At 42.6% G+C, this 20,481-nt stretch overlaps 2 protein-coding genes across 2 annotated transcripts in view; both read right to left on the bottom strand.

The window, feature by feature from the left end:
- IRAK2 (interleukin 1 receptor associated kinase 2) overlaps window positions 1-2,381 on the bottom strand; it is a 60,949-nt gene extending 58,568 nt beyond the window's left edge. Inside the window, exon 1 of the mRNA XM_061197265.1 lies at window positions 2,353-2,381. The gene's annotated coding sequence lies outside the window, so the exon portion shown is untranslated. The remainder of the gene's footprint in view (window positions 1-2,352) is intronic.
- A 4,962-nt stretch (window positions 2,382-7,343) lies between these two features.
- Window positions 7,344-13,399, bottom strand: VHL (von Hippel-Lindau tumor suppressor). Its single transcript, XM_061197266.1, has 3 exons — window positions 13,041-13,399; window positions 10,813-10,935; window positions 7,344-9,506 (listed from the first exon to the last, which is right to left on the bottom strand). Exons 1-3 carry the CDS (start codon window positions 13,363-13,365, stop codon window positions 9,310-9,312), a joined length of 645 nt encoding a protein of 214 aa, XP_061053249.1. The 5' UTR covers window positions 13,366-13,399; the 3' UTR covers window positions 7,344-9,309.
- Between the last annotated feature and the right edge of the window lie 7,082 nt (window positions 13,400-20,481).

Below are 20,481 nucleotides of genomic sequence, written 5' to 3'. Positions count from 1 at the left end.
ATTCTTAACCACTGAGCCACCAGGGAAGTCCCTAGACTGTGATTTTAAGGGCTAATATTTATTGAGCAGCTACTATGTGCCAGGGACTGTTCTAGGTGCTGGGGTTCCCTCTGAAGAAAAAAGGACAGAATCCCTGCCCTGCAGGAAAACACACAATAAGCAGTAAAAATGCTAAATAAGTAAATAATTTAGCACTGTAGAAGGTGATAGGTAATGTTTGGGAATAAAAATAGAGTATAGTAAAAGAGAGTAGGCGTAGCTAATTGCATTATTCATTGTCTTAGAGGGTGATAAATATTATTGGGGCAAAGCAGAATACGGTAAGAGGAACTGGGGGGCAAAGTGAATTATTGAATAGGGTAGAAGGAGAACATAATCACTAGTATTTATTAAGCATTTATGATGGGCAAACTTCACCAGGGTTGTTTTACTTACTCCTCACAATGACCTTATGTGTTACCCCCACTCTACAGATGAGGAAACTGAGGTACAGAGAAGTCAAATAACTTGCCTAAAATCATACAGGTACAAAGTGGCAAAGCTGGGATTTGAACCCAATTAGTTTGACCACTAGCCACAAGCTGCCTCGTTATTGCAATAACTACCGTTTATCTATACCTACAATGTGCTTTGCATAAATCATTTTATGTAACTCTCATAAGCCTATGCTTTTACACAGAAGTAAATGGGTTCCAAGAAGTTAGGCAGTACCATCTAAGGCACATAAGCAACTAGAGCACCACTTTGCAGCTGCAAACATCAGCTATGGAAAGAAGAAGGAAACTAAAAGGAAAGTGAGCAGCCCTGAAAACAAGCCCCAGCTCTGCTACCAACAGGTTTTGCGACCCTGGACAACTCATGTCACTTCTCGAGCCTTGCTTTCCACATCTTTAAAGTGGGACTAATCATTCCTCCTGCTTAGAGCTGTGAGCGAAGGAAGTGGATTAAATCAATTTACACAATTATAAACAGATTAGTTTATAAACAATCGCTCATATTTTGATTAAATCAATTTAGACAGGGTCTTCCTTGCACAGAGAATGCGATCCAAAACTGGCAGTCTCCATTGATAATACTGAAAAAGCGCCCACCGGCCTTGGGGTCCTATCGGGATTTGGGTCCTAGTTCAGTCACTGTCTCTGGCTCTTCATCCTTGAGCCAGTTTGCAGTTCTTTCTTTTGTAAATTGGGTATCCTGCTCCACCCACTTCGAAGGATTTCTGTGAAGTTTAAACAGACCCCAAAATGCTCGGGGTAAACTGTAAAGTGCTGAGCCCCATAAGGAATCACTATTATGTGAGTGCACCTCCTTGGTGTTTGACATGGGGTGCATTCCAGCGGTCCAAGACTGCTTTTCAGGGGAAGTCTCGTGTTGCAGCAGTGGTTGAAGGAGGAATTTGAGGTAGAAGAGCTCCAGGAATGGTCTGACGGAGGCCGAGTGGAAAAAACACCTACATCCCAGGTGCAAGGGGCAAAGGAGGATAAGGGTCCTTCTTTTTCTCTCCTCTATTTGCAGAGTCCCGGCCTGCTTTCCCCTCTGCTGCAAGCACAGAGCCGCTGTCCCTTGTAGTGCTTTTCCCCTAGGGCCAGGGGGCCTCTTCCCCTTGGTGAGGCTTTATAACCACAGAAGGTTCGCAACAGCCTTGGCCCGTCCAGGAGACAGGCAGGCCGGGCAGCCCCTCTCTCTCTGCTGCCTCCTCCGGCCCCTGGTTGCAGGGTTCCTTCTTGCCCAGCTCCAGGGCTTTCGACCTGAGTCCTAGGATTCTTTCCTGCAAAGACGATTGAGTAGTTCTGGGCCTAAGCAGGCCATCTTAGGCACACGTCTTTGTCCCCATTCTTTAGAATATGTTCTTCAAAGTAAGGTCTTTGCTATCACTAATTAACAGAGTTGCCACTCACCTATCAAGTACCAGGCATTTAACACATATTATCTGGGATCCCCACAACGACCCTACAGGGTAGGTTTATCATTCCCATTCTACAGATGGGGAAACTGAGGCTCAAGTCAATTGCAACTTGTCCAAGCCAAACTGGCCAAGTGACAAGATTCAACCCAAGTCTGATTCCAAAGGGAGGGCTCTTTGTGCCCTATTATATCACCTCACCCTGAAAAATTTCCTGTGATCCTGCACACATGTCTTCTCCTAATTCGCTTTTCCGTGACCAACAGCCTCCGCGCCAGGATCAGTTAGAAACAGTTATTGAGGCCGAATGTAATTAGTGATATGGTGTGCCATTTTGACCTGTTCATGTTTAATTCCCTTGAAATTACAATCAGAGGTTTGCAATCCCTGCTACACCTTAGAATCAATCATCTGGGAGCTTTAAAAAGACTCTACAGGCCCAGCCCTACCTCCATCCAGAGATCCAGGCGTGATTGTTCTGGGCTGGGACTCAGGCGCTAGCATTTCAAAAAGTTTCCCGGGTAGTTCTACTTATGTGCCAGCAGAGTTGAGGACCCATGTGACATCAGGAAGATGGGCATGAAGGAAGGCTGATGAAAAGGAAATAACCACAGTAAGGCTTTTCTGTGTACTTTGCACATATTTTTTCTTTTCTAATAAAAATAACTTTATTGGTTTTTCTGATAGTACATGATCACTGTCTGAAAAAAGGAGTGAATTAAGAAAAAACCCAGGGACTTCCCTGGCAGTCCAGTGGTTGGGACTTGGCCTTCCAAAGCAGGGGGTGCGGGTTTGATCCCTGGTCGGGGAGCTGAGATCCTGCATGCCTCGCGGCCAAAAAACCAAGACATAGAGCAGAGGCAGCATTGTGGCAAATTCAGTAGAGACTCGGAGGATGGTCCACATCAAAAAAAGAAAAAACCCAGTCCTAGCCTTTCTTCCTCCTGTAGAGGGGGAAAGCCAGTTCCCCCTTCTGTGCTTCTCCTTACCTTTGTAACCCAGCAGAACCCTATGGGGCCTTCCCAGAACAGACACCCCGCACCCCTGCCACCCCCAGCGTCCTCTGCCTGTCTTTTGTCTGTAAAAAACCTTTAGCCCCCTAGGCCTTCCTCGAGTTCCAAAGAGTGAATTTAATCAGCAATGTGAGAAAATGCAGAAAGAAAGGGAAACAGTCAAGCATGACAAAACAATAACAGTTTAGCCGTTAAACAAAGTTGAGGACTTTTAGCTCCTCCTCAAGGGCTATAGGTAGTATTCTGAGCCAAATTCTTTGAACTGTTTTGCAGATACTAAGACCCCCACCGGGTGGAAGAAGTTAACCTTATGCTGCCCACAAGCACGTAGACCCCAGACCAGTTGGGACCAGAAGGTTGATGTTGTTGACTCCCAATTATCTCATCCCCAACCAATCAGAAGAGTGTCCACTAGCTGACCACACACCCCACAACACCCCCTCCCTCACACTGTCTTTAAAAACCTTTTCCCAAAAGCCTTCGGGGAGTTCAGGTTTTTTGAGCACTAGCCACCTGGACTCCTTGCTTGGTGCCCTGCAATAAACGCTGCACTCCCCTTCACCACAACCGGGCATCAGTAGATTGGCTTTACTGCACGGGTCAAGCAGACCCAAGTTTCGTTTGGTGACACTATTACACACAACACGTCACTTCTGACACTTCTGGTCACCAAATGGAGGAGAGGGGGTAGTTTCCCCACAACAAGCAGTTCTCTGTGACACCAGCTGGGTGTCCTACAATTAAACTTAATTCTAACACTATCTACCTGGAGATAGTGTCAGATCCCACAGGTTAAAGGCTCAGTTCCGCAAGACTGCCCCCAACCCCCCTTCAGATGCCAGTCCCAAGTAGTAGGTCCCCGGGTTACCCATAACTTCCGTCCAACTTGGCTACAAATCAGAGGTTCCCAGGGCCCCTCAAGTTCAATTAAGTTGCTAAAGTGGCTCACAGAACTCATGGAAACACACTTACCAGTTTATTAAAGGATATGATAAAGGATACAGATGAACACCCAGATGAAGAGAAATATAGGGTGAGATCTTCGAGGGTCCTGGGCACAGGAGCTTCGGTCCCAGTGGAGTTGGGGTGCATCACCTTTCCAGTGTGGGTGTGTTTGTCCCCCTGGAAGATCTCTGAACCCCCTACTTTGGGAGTTTATGGAAGCTCCCACAAGTAGGCATGATCAATTATTAACCTCATTTTCAGCCCCTCTCACCTCTCTAGAGAAGGGTGAGGTGGGCTGAAAATTCCAAGCTTCTAATGATGGCTCGGTTTTTCTGGTGACCAGACCCCATCCCGGAGTCATCCAGGAGCCCACCCAGAGTCCTCTCGTTAGAACAAAAGATGCTCCTAGTGGTCTTATCACTTAGGAATTTAAAAGCGTTCTAGGAGCTCTGTGCCAGGAACTGGGGCAAAGACATAGCTATATCTATATCTATATCTATATCTATGTCTATGTCTATATATCTATATCTATTCCATTATCTCCATTATCTCAGAGAGAGAGAGACAGAGAAAGAGAATGAACACCTTCCCATAATTTCATCCTGGATGGGCCACCATTATTAATACTTTGCTGTATATACTTTCACATATTTTTAGACCTCTATAAAATTAATTTTTAATATAAAAAATTTTAAAACATTTCATTTTCTGTAAATGTTTTTCAATTAATAATAAATAGTTTTTCATGTCCTTAAATAAGCATCTACCTTTTCCTTTTTAATAGTTTATTTAGGAGCACCATACTTTATTTGGCCAACTTCCTATTAATGTACATTTATTTCCAGTATTGGGGTCTGTTCCAGAGGGGTCTGCTTTCTCATCTACAGGAAGGGTAGAGCAGTCCTAAAGTCTATCAAGGAAAACCATAAACCAATAGTTGGAAAACTGCTACCCCGAGGATACACCAGACCCCCCTCCAAATTCCCCCCACTCTCTGCAGTTGCTACAGGACAGGGTAATCCAGACCTGCTAGAATAACCCTCCCCTTTAGTTCCCACCTGATGCTTCTGAGCACTGGATAACTGCAGCATGAGTTCTCAGTATTCCCGCATTGGACCGGGGTATCTGATCACCCTCCTCCAGGTGAAGAATGTCATCTCATGTCCTCCTTAGCAAACTGCAGCTAGGCTATCCTTTGCCCAATTAACTCTCCTTCAATTTATCTGAGGATAAAATGGTTCGCTATGATTTCCTCTGGGTTTTTCAGAAACATTTGCAGGGCCAGCCCAGTCCTCAAGGACTCAACTTCTCCCAAGTGGAACAAAACAATCTTCTGTGTTTTCTACCTGAATATGGAGAGAGCGTATTGCTACTTAGTGTATGTTAAGCCAACTCGTACTCTCCTGAGGTTTCATGTTCCAAATTCTGAAACTAGTTTTGTGGGTTTCTCTCTCATTTACCTATCCGGTACTATTGCCCCTTTTGGTTATCACCACAAGTATATTTCATTCTTCTGTGATCTGCCAATGGACTACTGGGTATGTGTGGTGATGGGGGAAAGTCCCCAGGAAAATGTTCTGTTGGGGCAGGGAGCTTAGGTGTGCTGACAGAATGGGGAAACGGTGAAAGGGTATCAGGCAGCCCAGTGACTAGCATAGAGTAGGGCTGAGGTGCTAAGAATGGGATACAGAAACCTAGCATGAAAGTATCTGAAAAGTTCACTGGTGTTCCTATTTCAAGAATGCAAAACGCTGGTATCTATTTCATGTCCTTAGTGAGCTGAGTGCCCTGTTGTTTTTTTTATCACATTCTCAATATAAGTCCTGGTGAGATATTAACCACGTTTTTTTTAATAGACTATTTTCTAGAGCAGTTTTATGTTCACAGCATAATTGAGAGGAAGGTACAGGATTTCCTATATACCTCCTGCCCCCCCACAAAGTCTCCCTTCCATTATTAACACCTGCCCCTGCCAGGGCGGTACATTTGTTACAATTGATGGACCTACATTGATACATCATTATCACCCCAAGTCTACAGTTTACCTTAGGGTTCACTCTTGGTGGTGTACATTCTGTGGGTTTGGACAAATTTATAATGATATATATCCACTATTATAACATCAGACAGAATAGATTCACTGCTCTAAAAAATTCTCTGTGCTCTACCTATTCATCCCTCCCTCTCCCCCAACCCTTTTTTATTTATCATTTATTTATTTTTAACAAAGACAGTATTTTTTAAATTTTTTATTTATGTATTTATGTATTTATGTATTTATTTTTGGCTGCGTTGGGTCTTCGTTGCTGTGCACGGGCTTTCTCTAGTTGCGGTGAGCAGGGGCTACTCTTTGTTGCGGTGCGTGGGCTTCTCATTGCGGTGGCTTCTCTTCATTGCGGAGCACGGGCTCTAGGTACACGGGCTTCAGTAACTGTAGCATGTGGACTCAGGAGTTGCGGCTCGTGGGCTCTAGATTGCAGGCTCAGTAGTTGTGGCGCATGGGCTTAGCTGCTCCGTGGCATTGGGATCTTCCTGGACCAAGGCTCGAACCTGTGTCCCCTGCATTGGCAGGCTGTCTACTTTCACTTAGTAATATGCATTTAAATTTCCTCCGTGTCTTTTCACGGTTAACAGCTCACTTCATCTTAGTGCTGAATAATATTCCATTGTATTACAGTTATTCCACTATATCACAGTTTATGTGTTCATTCAACTACTGAAGGACATCTTGGTTGCTTCCAAGTTTTGGCAATTATGAACAAAGCTGCTGTAAACATCCATGTGCAAGTTTTTGGACATAAGTTTTCAACTCCTTTGAGTAAATACTAAGGAGCACAATTACTGGATTGTACAATAAGAATACGTTTTGTAAGAAACCACCAAACTGTCTTCCAAAGTGGCTGTACCATTTTGCATTCCCATTAGCAATGAATGACAGTTCCCGTTGCTCCACATCCTCACCGGCATTTGGTATTGTCAGTGTTCTGGATTTTGGCCATTCTTTTTTTTTTGGCCATTCTAACAGGTGTGTAGTAGTATCTCACTGTTGTTTTAATTTGCAGTTCCCTGATGATATATAATGTGGAGCATCTTTTCATATACTTAGTTGCCACCTGTATGAGGTGTCTGTTGCGGTTGGTTCTATTTTCATGAAAAAAAAAAAAAAAAACACCTGTGTTCCAAATGTGAATGCTTTTCTTCTTAATACTTTTCTGTAGAGCTTAAATTTTTTACAGTGATATTTCATTTTTACAAGAAAAATAATGCTAAAAGAAACAAAGTTTAAAACAAAATCCAGTGCTGGAAAGAGAAGGGACTGAGAATGAAAGCAGGTTTCTTGCCTTTGTCCATCCACCTCCCCCCCCCCCCGGCCCCGCCCCCCCTTAAGCCTTTAAGCAAACATGGCCTTCACACCTCTCCAAGAGAGAAGAGCCTGGCAAATGACACCACCACACCTTACCTATTTCCTTTACTTAGCACCATTTAATGTATCCAAGAAAGCTTTTTTTTTTTTAACTCAAAATAGATAAGATCACAGTCTCTTAAAAGTAACACATTTAATACATTCATGAGATTTCAAATGAGTACATACATGCTATAGGTTTTCAATCTTCCTTGGACAACACAAAAAACACAGTACTCAAATGGCAAGTTTTGACAGGAACATGAAATCTCATTTTGACACAAAGACAGGTTTAAAAACTAATAAAACCAACACTGAACTAATCGAGCACCAGCAGGCTTCCTTAAATCTCCCATCCTATCCCACTTTCGAGATCATATGGCTGCCTTCTATACCAGCATTTCTTCTTCCCTACCCAACAATTCGACAAAAAAATTAGATAAAAAATTATAGGTGTGTCACTGAATGAGTACCACAACAGACTAAAGAAAAAAAAAAGCCCACTTATTTGCTGAATGTTGAAAGAGAGTAAGATTAGGTGGGAAAACTGTATGGCGTTTGATTCATTCACTTCACTCTGATATCAGAGCACAGAAACTGTGCTCAAAGGAACTAATAAAGATGCCAAGAAATATCCCAACATTATTTATAAAAGGAAGGCTGCACTCATGTCTATGAAGAGCTTATAATACCATGGAAAAATATTTAAGTTATAAAGTTAAATGAGAAAGTAGAATACAAAGCTTTATATTCAGTATGATCTCAACTACGTAAAACCAAGCCAAAAAAGGCTAAAAGTTCAAAATGTTAAGTTAGTGGTTGTATTTAAGTAGTGTACCTAATTGGATCTTTCCTCTTCCTTTACTTTTCTGTCTCTTCCAACACTTTCTCTACTGGGGAGTTTTTTTGTTTTTTGTTTTTTTAACAATTAGCTACCAAAAAAGGAGTCCTGATAGAAGTAATGAATTTGAGTTAATGAATTTAAGTCCAGCCTATAGGAAAGGATATGTATATGTATAAAATTAGAAAACATTCCAGGCTACCCTCTGAATCCACGGTGTGTTAGCAGTAACTTCCGAGAGGCTGGAGGGCTTTGTCCTCTCCTCCAGCCAGGTGCAAAGTGTCGCCAGATCCTGCCTGATGAAAAACTGCTGAATCGAACAAAAATGTCATGGATTTACAAAAACGAACAGAAGTACCCACATTTGGCAAAAAACTATTTATAGTACAGGAGTAGCTCTTTAATACTATGATTAAACAAGGGGACGGCTATTTTCTCCTATCTTCTGTGCAGATAGCAAGTTTCAAAAAAGCTATCATCAATAAGAACTGTAGAAAGCTAATCCTGGCTTAGAAACAGAAATAAAACAGCCCTGCGACAACAGTGAGCAGAGAAAAGCCACAATTTAGAAAATTATAAAAACTGCTTTCTATAAAATTGATGCCCATTAAAACATTTGTTTACTGTATATACTTTAAGGTCCCCACTACCACCCGCCCTCAAAAAAAAGGGTGAAAACCTCTAACACTACCAAAGTAGCCACTGGTTTGTTCATTCAACAAACACTGAGGGAAGGCTCATAACGTGCGAGGCACTGGAGTCTCAAAGAGCCGACGGCTATGCCCCTGCCCCAAGGACACCTTGGTCTCTCAGTGCAGGACGCGGGCACATCACCAACCAAAATACAGGAATGAAAAGCAGACGCCACTGCTTTCCTACAACTCAAGAATAAGCTACAATTCTCACTGAATTACTTACACAAAAGTCCTTACACAGAAACTTTCCTGACTCACTAGGAGGCAAAAATGCAACTACTTTCCCTTGATAAATACTTCTAGAAGGGACAGGCATTCAATTATGTTTTGTGATATTTGCCCTTAAACATCACAGTGCCCAGCAGTGAGGTCAGTTAACTTTCTTTTAAGCAATGGAGCTTTTTGACTCCAAGAATGAGACACTTTGAAGCCGAGAAAAAGTGACCAGTCCTAGATCTAGATCAAGACTTGTCAGGACTGTCAAAAGCCGAGACCTAGGACTGTAAATTTCAACTAAAATCTTCAGTCTCCTCTGCCATCCGCTGATTTTCAATATGCTTCTGGGTCAACCGCTCCAGGTCCTTCCACACATTTGGGTGGTCTTCCAAATCTTCGTAGAGGGATCTCGCGATGTCCAGTCTCCTGTAATCCTCAGGCTTGACTAAGCTTCGCACAACCTGGAGGCACCGCTCTTTCAGGGTGTACACTGTAAGGGCAGAAAACCGACTCTCAGCAGCAGACTCAGGCCTGAGGACAAGGGCTGACTGAGAGGCTTTGCCAACGGCGGCAATTACATTTGCAACAGCTGGACCTCGCTTTGGACAAAAAAAGTGAGTACGTGGGTTGTGGCAGAGTGTAATGTGATGGCCGCAACAGACAACTCACACTATTCATGACCTTGTGTAGGAACTTTCCTCGAGAGTGGGCTGGGCCTGGGATGTGCTTTAACTAACTGAATGTGGGCACAGTGACGCTGTGGCGATTCTGGGTCTCAGCCTTAAGAAGCCCTGGCAACGTTCACTTTTACACTCTCAGGAGCCCTGAGCTACCCAGCAGGAGAGACCATACAAAGAGGGCCAGGCCCTGAGATGACACGGGAGAGAGGCCCAGGCCCCAGCCAACCTGCCAGCAGAAGGCAGTGATCACCAGTGAGCGGAATAACCACCGAGCTGAGCTCTGCCCCGGCTGCAGAATTATAAACAGATAAAACGGTTGTTGTTAGGTTGGGGGTAGCTGTCGCACAGCAATAGATAACCAAAGAAGTGTGTAACTGGATTTTGGGGGAACTCAAATCCTATTTTAAACTTACTGGGGAGCTTACTCTTTAAAGGTCTCCTTTAAGGCAAAATTTCCTACATTTAACTTACCAGTGCTCACTTCTGTATACCCACTGCCTTAAAGCAGGATCTAAATACACATACTAGTTTGAACCCTACATACACATACTCATCTGAAGCTGCAGGTATTTGGGTTTTTTTAACCCAACAGATCATCAGTTTCTAAGGGTTCAACCTAATAAAATCACGTGAGTTTTAAACAAGTGGTAAGCTATGAAGCTAATGTTCAATTTGGTGATTCTTCTTAAAACCCCTGATTGACACAGTGACCTTGACTGGGTTAAATTACATCGAAAGATACAACACTAGAAGTCAATAAATAAGCCATGATATCTCATTCTCTACACCTTTTTTTCTCCTGAGACTCCGGGGCATAATTCTGCTCCAGGGCCAGCGAAACAAAACGCATTCATAATTCTACAATCAAGTATTTTAATTTAGCCCACCCTTGACCAGCCCAAAGAGCTTCTGAGATAGCACGACATCTTTGTTCAACATACAGCATACAAGTAAACTACTTCCACTTTATTCATGGTGGAGAATGGGACACAGAAAGGTTGGATACCTTGCCCAGCATCAGGCAAAAATCACTAATGACTGGGCTCCTTCAAGTGGCCTATCCTCTACTTAGTACAACAGCCTATCTTTTTAAAAAGTAAGATGGAACATCAGTACCTGGCAGTGTGATGTTTGCAAAAATAGGCTGTCCATCAACATTGAGAGACGGCACAAACAGCTCAGTCTGGTTAACTAGAAGCCCGTCAGATGTGCCAGCATCTCGGAAGAGCCAAAGATGACCTGTTAAGACAAGCAAAGGTTAAGGAGCCACACACCTATTTCCTTCATCTCCTCACTCTGACACTGAAAATATCTGCCTCTCATTCTGCTTAAATACCATACAAAGCCATTCCAATAATGTTATTTTATTTAGTCCTCACAAAAGATCCAGGTAAAGATGAGAAAAAAAGGTCTGAAAATGCCAAGTGACTTGCTCAAGGCAAGAGGGACAGTAAGGAGAAGGGCAAGTATTCGAGCGAGGCTCCAAAACCCAGGCCCTTTCTGCTATCTTGGTGCAAAAGCAAAGTATGGGAATTGCAAATCACACCAAAGGCTGCAAACTAAAAGGAGAGAAAAGGTCACCAACTCCTCAGAACTGTGCTTCTCAAAAACAAGAAGATACAAAAACATCACGTTGAAAGAAAAAAGCCAGACAGAAAAGGGTACATTCTGCAGAAAGAGATAAAATTAGTCAATGGTGTGAAAAATCAGAAGAGTGAAAAGGGGTAGGAGAGAACTTTCTGGGGTGATGAAAATATTCTAATCTGTAACTTGATCTAGGTGTTGTCAAAACACATCAAACCCTAAAATATTTGTATTTTACTCTATGTAAATTATACCTGAATTTAAGGTATAATTTAAACACATCTTATGCAAAAAAAAAAAAAAGAGAGAGAGAGAGAGAGGGGCACTTGGAAGGAGACAAAATCCCAGGGCTAAGATTCTGTTTAAGGAGGGAGGAGGTTGCCTCAGAATAAAAAACAGCATGTGTTCCCGGGGCATAAATTTACTTGAAGATTTGGTGGGAAAACTTAAGAAATGTAAAGTAGGAAGTCATTTTTTTTTCTTGTAGTAACATATACATAACTTAAAATTGACTACTAACCATTTTAAATGTACAGTTTAGTATCGATAACATTAAGTACATTCATGTGGTAATTTTTTTTAATGTTTATATTAAATCAGGAACAGATAAATTTTGCAGAAGAATACAAAATTCACACAATTTCCTACATAGAATAGGAGACTACAGAGATGTTAATGCCTGGAAGAATTGTGTTCTTCCTCATTCAATATTAGCAGAACTTCGGTGTAAAAGTTTGAAGAACATTATTGAGTATGCCACCCTCAAGGAAAAAAGATCCATTAGGGTCCTCCGAGGAAGGTAGTGAAAATTTAGCAAGCATTAACTTCTCTTCTTGAAAACCAAGGGAAGATTACTGCCACTTTATGCAGTAAGGCCTAGACAGCCCCAACCTGGGTTACTACAACTGTTTCCTAACTGCTACCAGTACTCTACCCCCTCCAAACCACTTTGCAACCTGGGTAAGCTTTTCAGTATTAAATCAGGCAATGTCATTTCCCTGCTTAAAAACTTTCAATGGCCCCCATTTCCCTAGGGGTAAGATCACCTTTCAGACTTCCTCTCCCACCATTCCATACCCTCTCCCCTTTCCCAGGCTCCAGGTGTTAGCCCATGCTGTTCACTCTGCCTACAGCTCTCCACTCCTGTCTTGGGTTAGTAAGATCCCATTCATCCTGCAGGATTCCCTTTCTTCTCTGGGAAGTTCCAACTCAAAGCACACACCCCTCCCTTTCACTGAGCAGGTGCCCTGCTGTGCTCCGTTCCTATGGTAGCAATTATGACACTGGCTTGTTCTTAACTACTTACGCATTTGTCTCGTCTCCCCCACTGGACCGCGATCTCCATGAAGGCAGGGACCCTACGCGGACGTGGCCCACTGGGCACATCAGAGAATATGGGATTCTCCCATTCACGGACTGAACAAATGGGCGTGAGGGATGGAATACACGTGGGGTCGATCATCAAATGCAAATTATGCACTCTTAAAAGAAGAATGCTCTGTCACTAGCTGCGTCTACTTGGATCTGTCACAACCTCTCTGGGGCGTCAGTTCCTCGAGTGTAAAATGGGAATAATAATGACAACAGCACCTGCCTCCCCGGATGGGGCTGGAATTCGGTGAGATCGAGCCACCGTTATCGTTGTTATCAGGCCTAGAGCGCTGGGCAGCGCGCTGGGCACAGCTCAGCACCTGGCTCGTTGCGGCCAGGACAAGGGGGCGGCGCGGCCGGGCGCGACTGGGCGACCCCGGCCCGCCTACCTCGGTAGCTATGGATGCGGCGGCCCGTGCCGGGGGGCAGCGTCGGGTAGGGCTGCGGCTCGCCGTCGAAGTTGAGCCACACGGGCAGCACCACGCGCGGGCTGCGGTTGCAGAAGATGACCTGGGACGGCTCGCGAGTGTTCACTGAGCGCAGCATCGGCCGCGGCCGCCCACCCTCCATCTCCTGCTGGGAGCCAGGCTCCTCCGGATGGGACTCTTCAGGGCCGGACTCCTCCGCGCCCGCCTCCTCCGCGCCCGCCTCCTCCGCGTCCGCCTCCTCCGCGCGGGCCTCTGCCTCTTCCGCGCTCCCCGCGCTCCGGGGCATTACCTCCCGGAGCCAAAACTACCCGGGCCTCGCCGCCTCAGGATTCGCTGGCTGCGCGGGGCGGGGCGGGGCGGGGCGTGCGTGCGCGTCCCCGGCAGGCGTGCGTGCAGTTTTCGCGCGCTCTCGGCGGGGGATGGATTACAGCCTGGAAGATGGCCGGCTTGAGGCCGTGCGCATGCGCAGATGGATCCCCTGACGACTGAGGGTCCCGCTTTCACGGAAGCGGGCGGTGGCGGTAGGCTGTCCTGTCCCAGGGTTTCCCCTGTAAATTGGATTCTCGTACCTCTCGTACGTTTCTGACACAGCGTTTCTTTAGTTACATTCATTGTCTTAAGCCCTTCATGGTTTTTGCCATATTCTCCCTACCTTCTGCGCTATTATTTATTTACTAATTTTCTCATTGATCAAGTTTGTTTTGTCTCCATTTTGGGTCACAAAATTTGAGTTTTGTACAGAAAAGTAGGATAAAGTGAAATTTTCCCAGTCCCCCCAGCCACCTAGAAAGAGTCCCTGGAGGCAACAGGTATCATGTTTTTTTGTCCTTCCTTTCAAAGTTATTCTATGCATACGCAAGCAATTAAACACATTTGAGAAGAAATTTTATATCACTACCATCAATGGAAATTCTTTATCATTTGCCATAGAAGAATACAGTGGAACTAAGTTAAAGAAAACAAAACAACAGTTACTAAACTTTATTCTCTGTAAAGGCTCTGAGCCTGCGTTCTGTTGGTTCAAAAGTCAGCCAAGTGTTAAATGTTAGATTACGGAGTGTTAGTTGTCAAACCAACTTCCTTCCCTCTGGACATAATCAGAAAGATTAAAGGAAACTGAAGAGGGAATAAACTTTCACAATTCAGTCTGTGTGCCCTCTGAAATTCACACCCACCTGGGTTTTCATTCCAGGTTTAGCTTCAGATATGAGATGTCTCTGAGCCTTTAATTGCTCATCTTTGAAACTGGCATTTTTAAGAAGTACCTATGTCATAGGAGTGTGGATTAAATGGAAAAGTGTTCAGTGCCTAGCACATAGCAAGCACTCTGCAAACAGCAGCAGTTACTATTTATAAAGATGAGTTAAAAACACTGTCTCTATCCTCAAAATGCTACTGGGAAAGCACAGGACATGTAGACTGTTTTGTTCTTTTTATTGTGGTTGACGTAGGACATGTAGTTTTATTATTGGTTATACCAGTAAAAGAGCAAGTGGAAGGTGACTAGCTGATCTGAAAAGAATCAGGTAAGTCTTCATTAACCCCAGGAGGGGTTAACGTCTGAGATGAACTTTGAATAAAGACTAAGAGTTCTCCCTTCCCAACTCCCATCATACAAATATCTAGCCTGGGTGTCAGATCAGGCGTCATGCCCATCGGGAGACTAGGCAGACCCCGCAGCAGGCACTGATTCCCCTATCCAGTTTGCTTCTCATTGACTAAACTCACTGCCTCCAAGCCCAGGACTCCTACAGTCCTACCACTTACTGAAAACTCACCTGGTGGCCCAGGCCAAGAAGGCACACATGCTTATGCCCACAGACCAGCACTATGGCCCTAACATTTAAAAGAAATAGCAGGGAGAAGGGAGCAAATAGGCTTTTCTGTTTTTGTTTTTGGCTGCACTCCTGGACAGCTGTTCTCAGTCAAATCCACAAGTAAAGGGGTTTAGGTTTATGATTTTCACCCATCTGAGCAACCTCTTTTTCAGTTTCTTTGGTTGCCTGACATGAAAGCAAACTCTTCTCCACAAACTACACTGGAGAATGGCAACACCGTTAAAAATAGGGAAAACTTACTGAGGGAAAATGAAATAAAAGGGGGAAAGAGCTATCAAATTATATGCATAGTGTGATGACATACATGTAAAATGTCATTATTTCCTCAGCCAACCCCATTTTCTAGAATATAGTTTTATTACCTTTATAATGAAAACAACTAAATCAATCCTCCCCCAGCTTTTATTGAGATATAATAGACCTAAATCAATTCTTAAGAGCCATGAAGAGGAAAAAATAACCAGACCTACTATGTGCAAGGCGCTATGGTAAAAATTTGAGAAATGAGATGTTTATTTATGAAAGATTAAAACTACGAAGTTTAAACACTCATTTCTTCCTTCATTCTGAGAATATCTGAGGGCCTACTAGGTGCCAGGTGCTGTCCTAAGTGTTGAGAATACTGCAGATAAGTCATGCCTTCACAGCACTTCAATGAGGGTCCCATAATCATCACACAAATAAAAACAAAGTTGCAGTTACCACTAGTGCAACAAAGGAGAGACACATGGTGCTAGGTAAACCTGAAGAAAGATGGTACATGAGTCCCTGTAATTAAATTTCAGTGACCTGAAATAGACTCTACTTGGAGAAGCTCAGAAATAGAGTTCAGAGGGTTTCATTTTAGTCAAAGATGAACTTCAAGGAGAAAGAAGAAATCTATCAAATGCAAGGCACTCTACTAAGCATTCCACATTCATGAAAGCCATGTCATTATCTCCACTTTATAGCTAAGGAAACTGAAGGGGTTATAAGGGTATAAGGGGGGTGGTCAGAGGAGAGTGCGGGATTAGAGAGGCTCATCATCTGGTGCCTTTGAGAAAATGATGGTATGAGTGAATCTAAGGAGTCTGACAAATCTACAAAGGAACTAACACCCTGAACCTAGGTAATTCTCCTCTGGGCTGTCCTTGACAGCACATTATACAAAGAGATGGCACATCCTAATGGCCTCCAGCAGGATTAAGTGACCAGCAGTGACACAGACCGCCAGGTTTATCAAACATTAATGTGGAAATATTTGTGGAGGGAAACCTGAGAAAGACAGGACTTTCTGTTAATCAAATCCCAATGGCTCAGAGCCATCATAATTCTCAGGATTCATGCAAACATACCCTTACTCCCAGGATAGTGAGGTGAAACATACCAGTTTAATATGACAGAAATGTCTACATCCCTAAAATGAAAGCAGTTGTTGAGATAACCTCAGGCCTTAACAGTGACATTGTATCACTGCAAATGTTTACAAAGATCATTTAAGAGGAAGGAAAACATATTTAGGGTACTCTAAGTAAAAGTAAAGCTACAGGCTATATTGTTCTTAGAGTACATTTTCCACTATTGAAAACCAAACAAGTAGAGAGAAAAAGAAGAAAATGTACCCAAGTGTTTTAAAACAACTGGTGATTTTTTTTTTCCCCTTCTACTTTGCTGCCTTTTCAAAATTTTCTTTTAGGGGACTTCCCTGGTGGCACAGTGGTTAAGAATCCACCTGCCAATGCAGGGGACAAGGGTTCCATCCCTGGTCCGGGAAGATCCCACATGCTGCAGAGCAACTAAGCCTGTGCACCACAACTACGGAGCCTGCGCTCTAGAGCCCACGAGCCACAACTACTGAAGCCTGCGTGCCTAGAGCCCATACTCCGCAACAAGAGAAGACACCACAATGAGAAGCACGTGCACCACAACGAAGAGTAGCCCATGCTCGCCACAACTAGAGAAAGCCCGTGCGCAGTAACGAAGATGCAATGCAGCCAATAAATAAATAAATTTTAAAAAAAAGTTTTCTTTTAGGATATATTTCGCCTTGTTTATACTTTGACCAATCAAAAAATACAAAGATGTACAATAATAAAGCAAACACTGACAATCTTACCATATAAAATAAACAACACATTGTCATTTATTTACTTTTTAAAGTTAAGACAACATAAATGATGAGGCTAAAATACCTTTTGACTTCCACCCTGGTCCCATTTCCCTCCTTCCTCCTCAGAGGCAATAACTACCATGAGTTAGCTGTGTATCTAACCAGGCTTTTTTTTTTTTTTCTAAATTTATTTTAAATTTCCAGAGTTCACTCTTTTTGGTGGACAGAGGTGTGTTTTGACAAAATGCATAGTCATGTAACCATCACGACAATCAAAATACAGAACAATCCACCCTCTCCCACCCCCCAAAGAGAATGTGATGAAACTCTACCCCCAGGCTTAAGTCTTGGCAACCACTGACCCATCAGTCCTCCGTCCCTATAGTTCTGCCTTTTCTATAATGTCATATAATGGGATCACACAGCATGTAGCATTTTGAGTCTGGCTTTTCACTTAGCATGGTGCATTTGAGATTCATCCATGTTGTAGAATGTATCAAGTTTATTTCTTTCCATCACCAAGTGGTACGCCACTATGCACTCACCAGTTAAGCGACATTGAGCAATCATGAATAAAACTCCTATAAGCATCTGCATACAGGTTTTGTGTGTATGTGTCCGTAAGTTTTCACTTCTCTTAGGTGAGACTCATCTAGGGATGAGATTGCTGAGACAGTAAGTGCATGTTTAACTTCGTTAGAAATTGCTAAACTGTCTTCCCAGAGTAGTCATATCATTTTGCATTACTACCATCAATGTATGAGTGTTCCAGTCGCTCCACATCCTTGCCTGCACTTATTATCAGGATTTTGTTCTTTTTGAAAAATTTTAGCCATTCTAATAGATTGCGCATGGTGGTATCTTGATGAGGTTTTAATTTTTATTTCCTAATGACTAACAATGTTGAACGTCATTTCATGAGCTTGTTTGCCATCCTTTTGTCTTTGAAGTATCAGTTCAAATCTTTTGTCCATTTCTTTATTAGCTTGTTTTCTTACTGTTGAGTTTTGATAGTTCTTTTATCCAGGACAATTTTTATTCATGATGGTGAGGTGACTGAGAACAATCTGGATTCAGAAAAGCTGGGTATAGCATTTAACCTCTCTGAACTCCTAGTCTCCTTATGGTTCAAATCAAAACAGCTATCCTGGCAACATCTTAATTTTATTATAAAAGGATAAAACAGATGTTTAAATTTTAAAAACTGAACGATTTAGGAAACACATATTAAAATGTAAAGTATAACTTTATCGTCATCGGTGAGGGTGAAATGTTAGTATAACAGAACTCTAAGTACATAAGTTGAAGTGACACACTGGGGGCAAAATAAACGGTGGTTTAGCATAACACTGTTTATGGACCGAAATGATGTATGTGCAAAGACGTGTATAACTTGAGAATAAAATCCCAGTTTCTGGAGCCTGACCAAATAAGGTCTTTCAAAAGAGGGAAACCCAGAGACAGCTAGGGAAAGTGCCAGAGTTGATTAAATTCCTTAGGCAAGACTTCCAGAAAATACAACACACAATTCAGTCTTTAGAGAAAGGAAGCCGGAAGAAGTGAAACTTGACAACACAGACATCAATGCAAACAGTGTTTGCCAGACACAGCCAGGAAAACCCCTGAAGCCTTCTTTACCAAAGGAAAGATGGTGAAGAGGCAGGTAAGACTAACGTGAGTATGTAACAGCTTAAAAATTATCTAATGGGGCTTTCCTGGTGGTGCAGTGGTTAAGAATCCGCCTGCCAACCTACCTAAGGAGACAAAAGATATGTATGCAGAAAATTATAAGACACTGATGAAAGAAATTAAAGATGATACAAATAGATGGAGACATATACCATGTTCTTGGATTGGAAGAATCAACATTGTGAAAATGACTATACTACCCAAAGCAATCTACAGATTCAATGCAATCCCTATCAAACTACCAATGGCATTTTTCACAGAACTAGAACAAAAAATTGCACAATTTGTATGGAAACACAAAAGACCCCGAATAGCCAAAGCAATCTTGAGAAAGAAAAACGGAGCTGGAGGAATCAGGCTCCCTGACGTCAGACTATACTACAAAGCTACAGTAATCAAGACAGTATGGTACTAGCACAAAAACAGAAATATAGACCAATGGAACAGGATAGAAAGCCCAGAGATAAACCCATGCACATATGGTCACCTTATCTTTGATAAAGGAGGCAAGAATATACAATGGAGAAAAGACAGCCTCTTCAGTAAGTGGTGCTGGGAAAACTGGACAGCTACATGTAAAAGAATGAAATTAGAACATTCCCTAACACCATACATAAAAATAAACTCAAAATGGATTAAAGATCTAAATGTAAGGCCAGACACTATCAAACTCTCAGAGGAAAACATAGGCAGAACACTCTATGACATAAATCACAGCAAGATCCTTTTTGACCCACCTCCTAGAGAAATGGAAATAAAAACAAAAATAAACAAATGGGACCTAATGAAACTTAAAAGCTTTTGCACAGCAAAGGAAACCATAAACAAGACGAAAAGACAACACTCAGAATGGGAGAAAATAGTTGCAAATGAAGCAATGACAAAGGATTAATCTCCAAAATTTACAAGCAGCTCATGCAGCTCAATATCAAAAAAACAAACAACCCAATCCAAAAATGGGCAGAAGACCTAAATAGACATTTCTCCAAAGAAGATATACAGATTGCCAACAGACACATGAAAGGATGCTCAACATCATTAATCATTAGAGAAATGCAAATCAAAACTACAATGAGGTATCACCTCACACCAGTCAGAATGGCCATCATCAAAAAATCTACAAACAATAAATGCTGGAGAGGGTGTGGAGAAAAGGGAACACTCTTGCACTGTTGGTGGGAATGTAAATTGATACAGCCACTATGGAGAACAGTATGGAGGTTCCTTAAAAAACTAAAAATAGAACTACCATACGACCCAGCAATCCCACTACTGGGCATATACCCTGAGAAAACCATAATTCAAAAAGAGTCATGTACCACAATGTTCACTGCAGCTCTATTTACAATAGCCAGGACATGGAAGCAACCTAAGTGTCTATCGACAGATGAATGGATAAAGAAGATGTGGCACATATATACAATGGAATATTACTCAGCCTTAAAAAGAAACGAAATAGAGTTATTTGTAGTGAGGTGGATGGACCTAGAGTCTGTCGTACAGAGTGAAGTAAGTCAGAAAGAGAAAAACAAATACAGTATGCTAACACATATATATGGAATCTAAAAAAAAAAAAAAAAAAAAAGGTCATGAAGAACCTAGGGGCAAGATGGGAATAAAGACGCAGACCTACTAGAGAATGGACTTGAGGACATGGGGAGGGGGAAGGGTAAGCTGGGACGAAGTGAGAAAGTGTCATGGACATATATACACTACCAAATGTAAAACACAGCCAGTGGGAAGCAGCCGCATAGCACAGGGAGATCAGCTTGGTGCTTTGTGACCA

Source organism: Eubalaena glacialis, chromosome 7, assembly GCF_028564815.1.
Source record: "Eubalaena glacialis isolate mEubGla1 chromosome 7, mEubGla1.1.hap2.+ XY, whole genome shotgun sequence".
Lineage (NCBI taxonomy): Eukaryota > Metazoa > Chordata > Mammalia > Artiodactyla > Balaenidae > Eubalaena > Eubalaena glacialis.
This window is presented reverse-complemented; position numbering and strand designations above follow the sequence as displayed.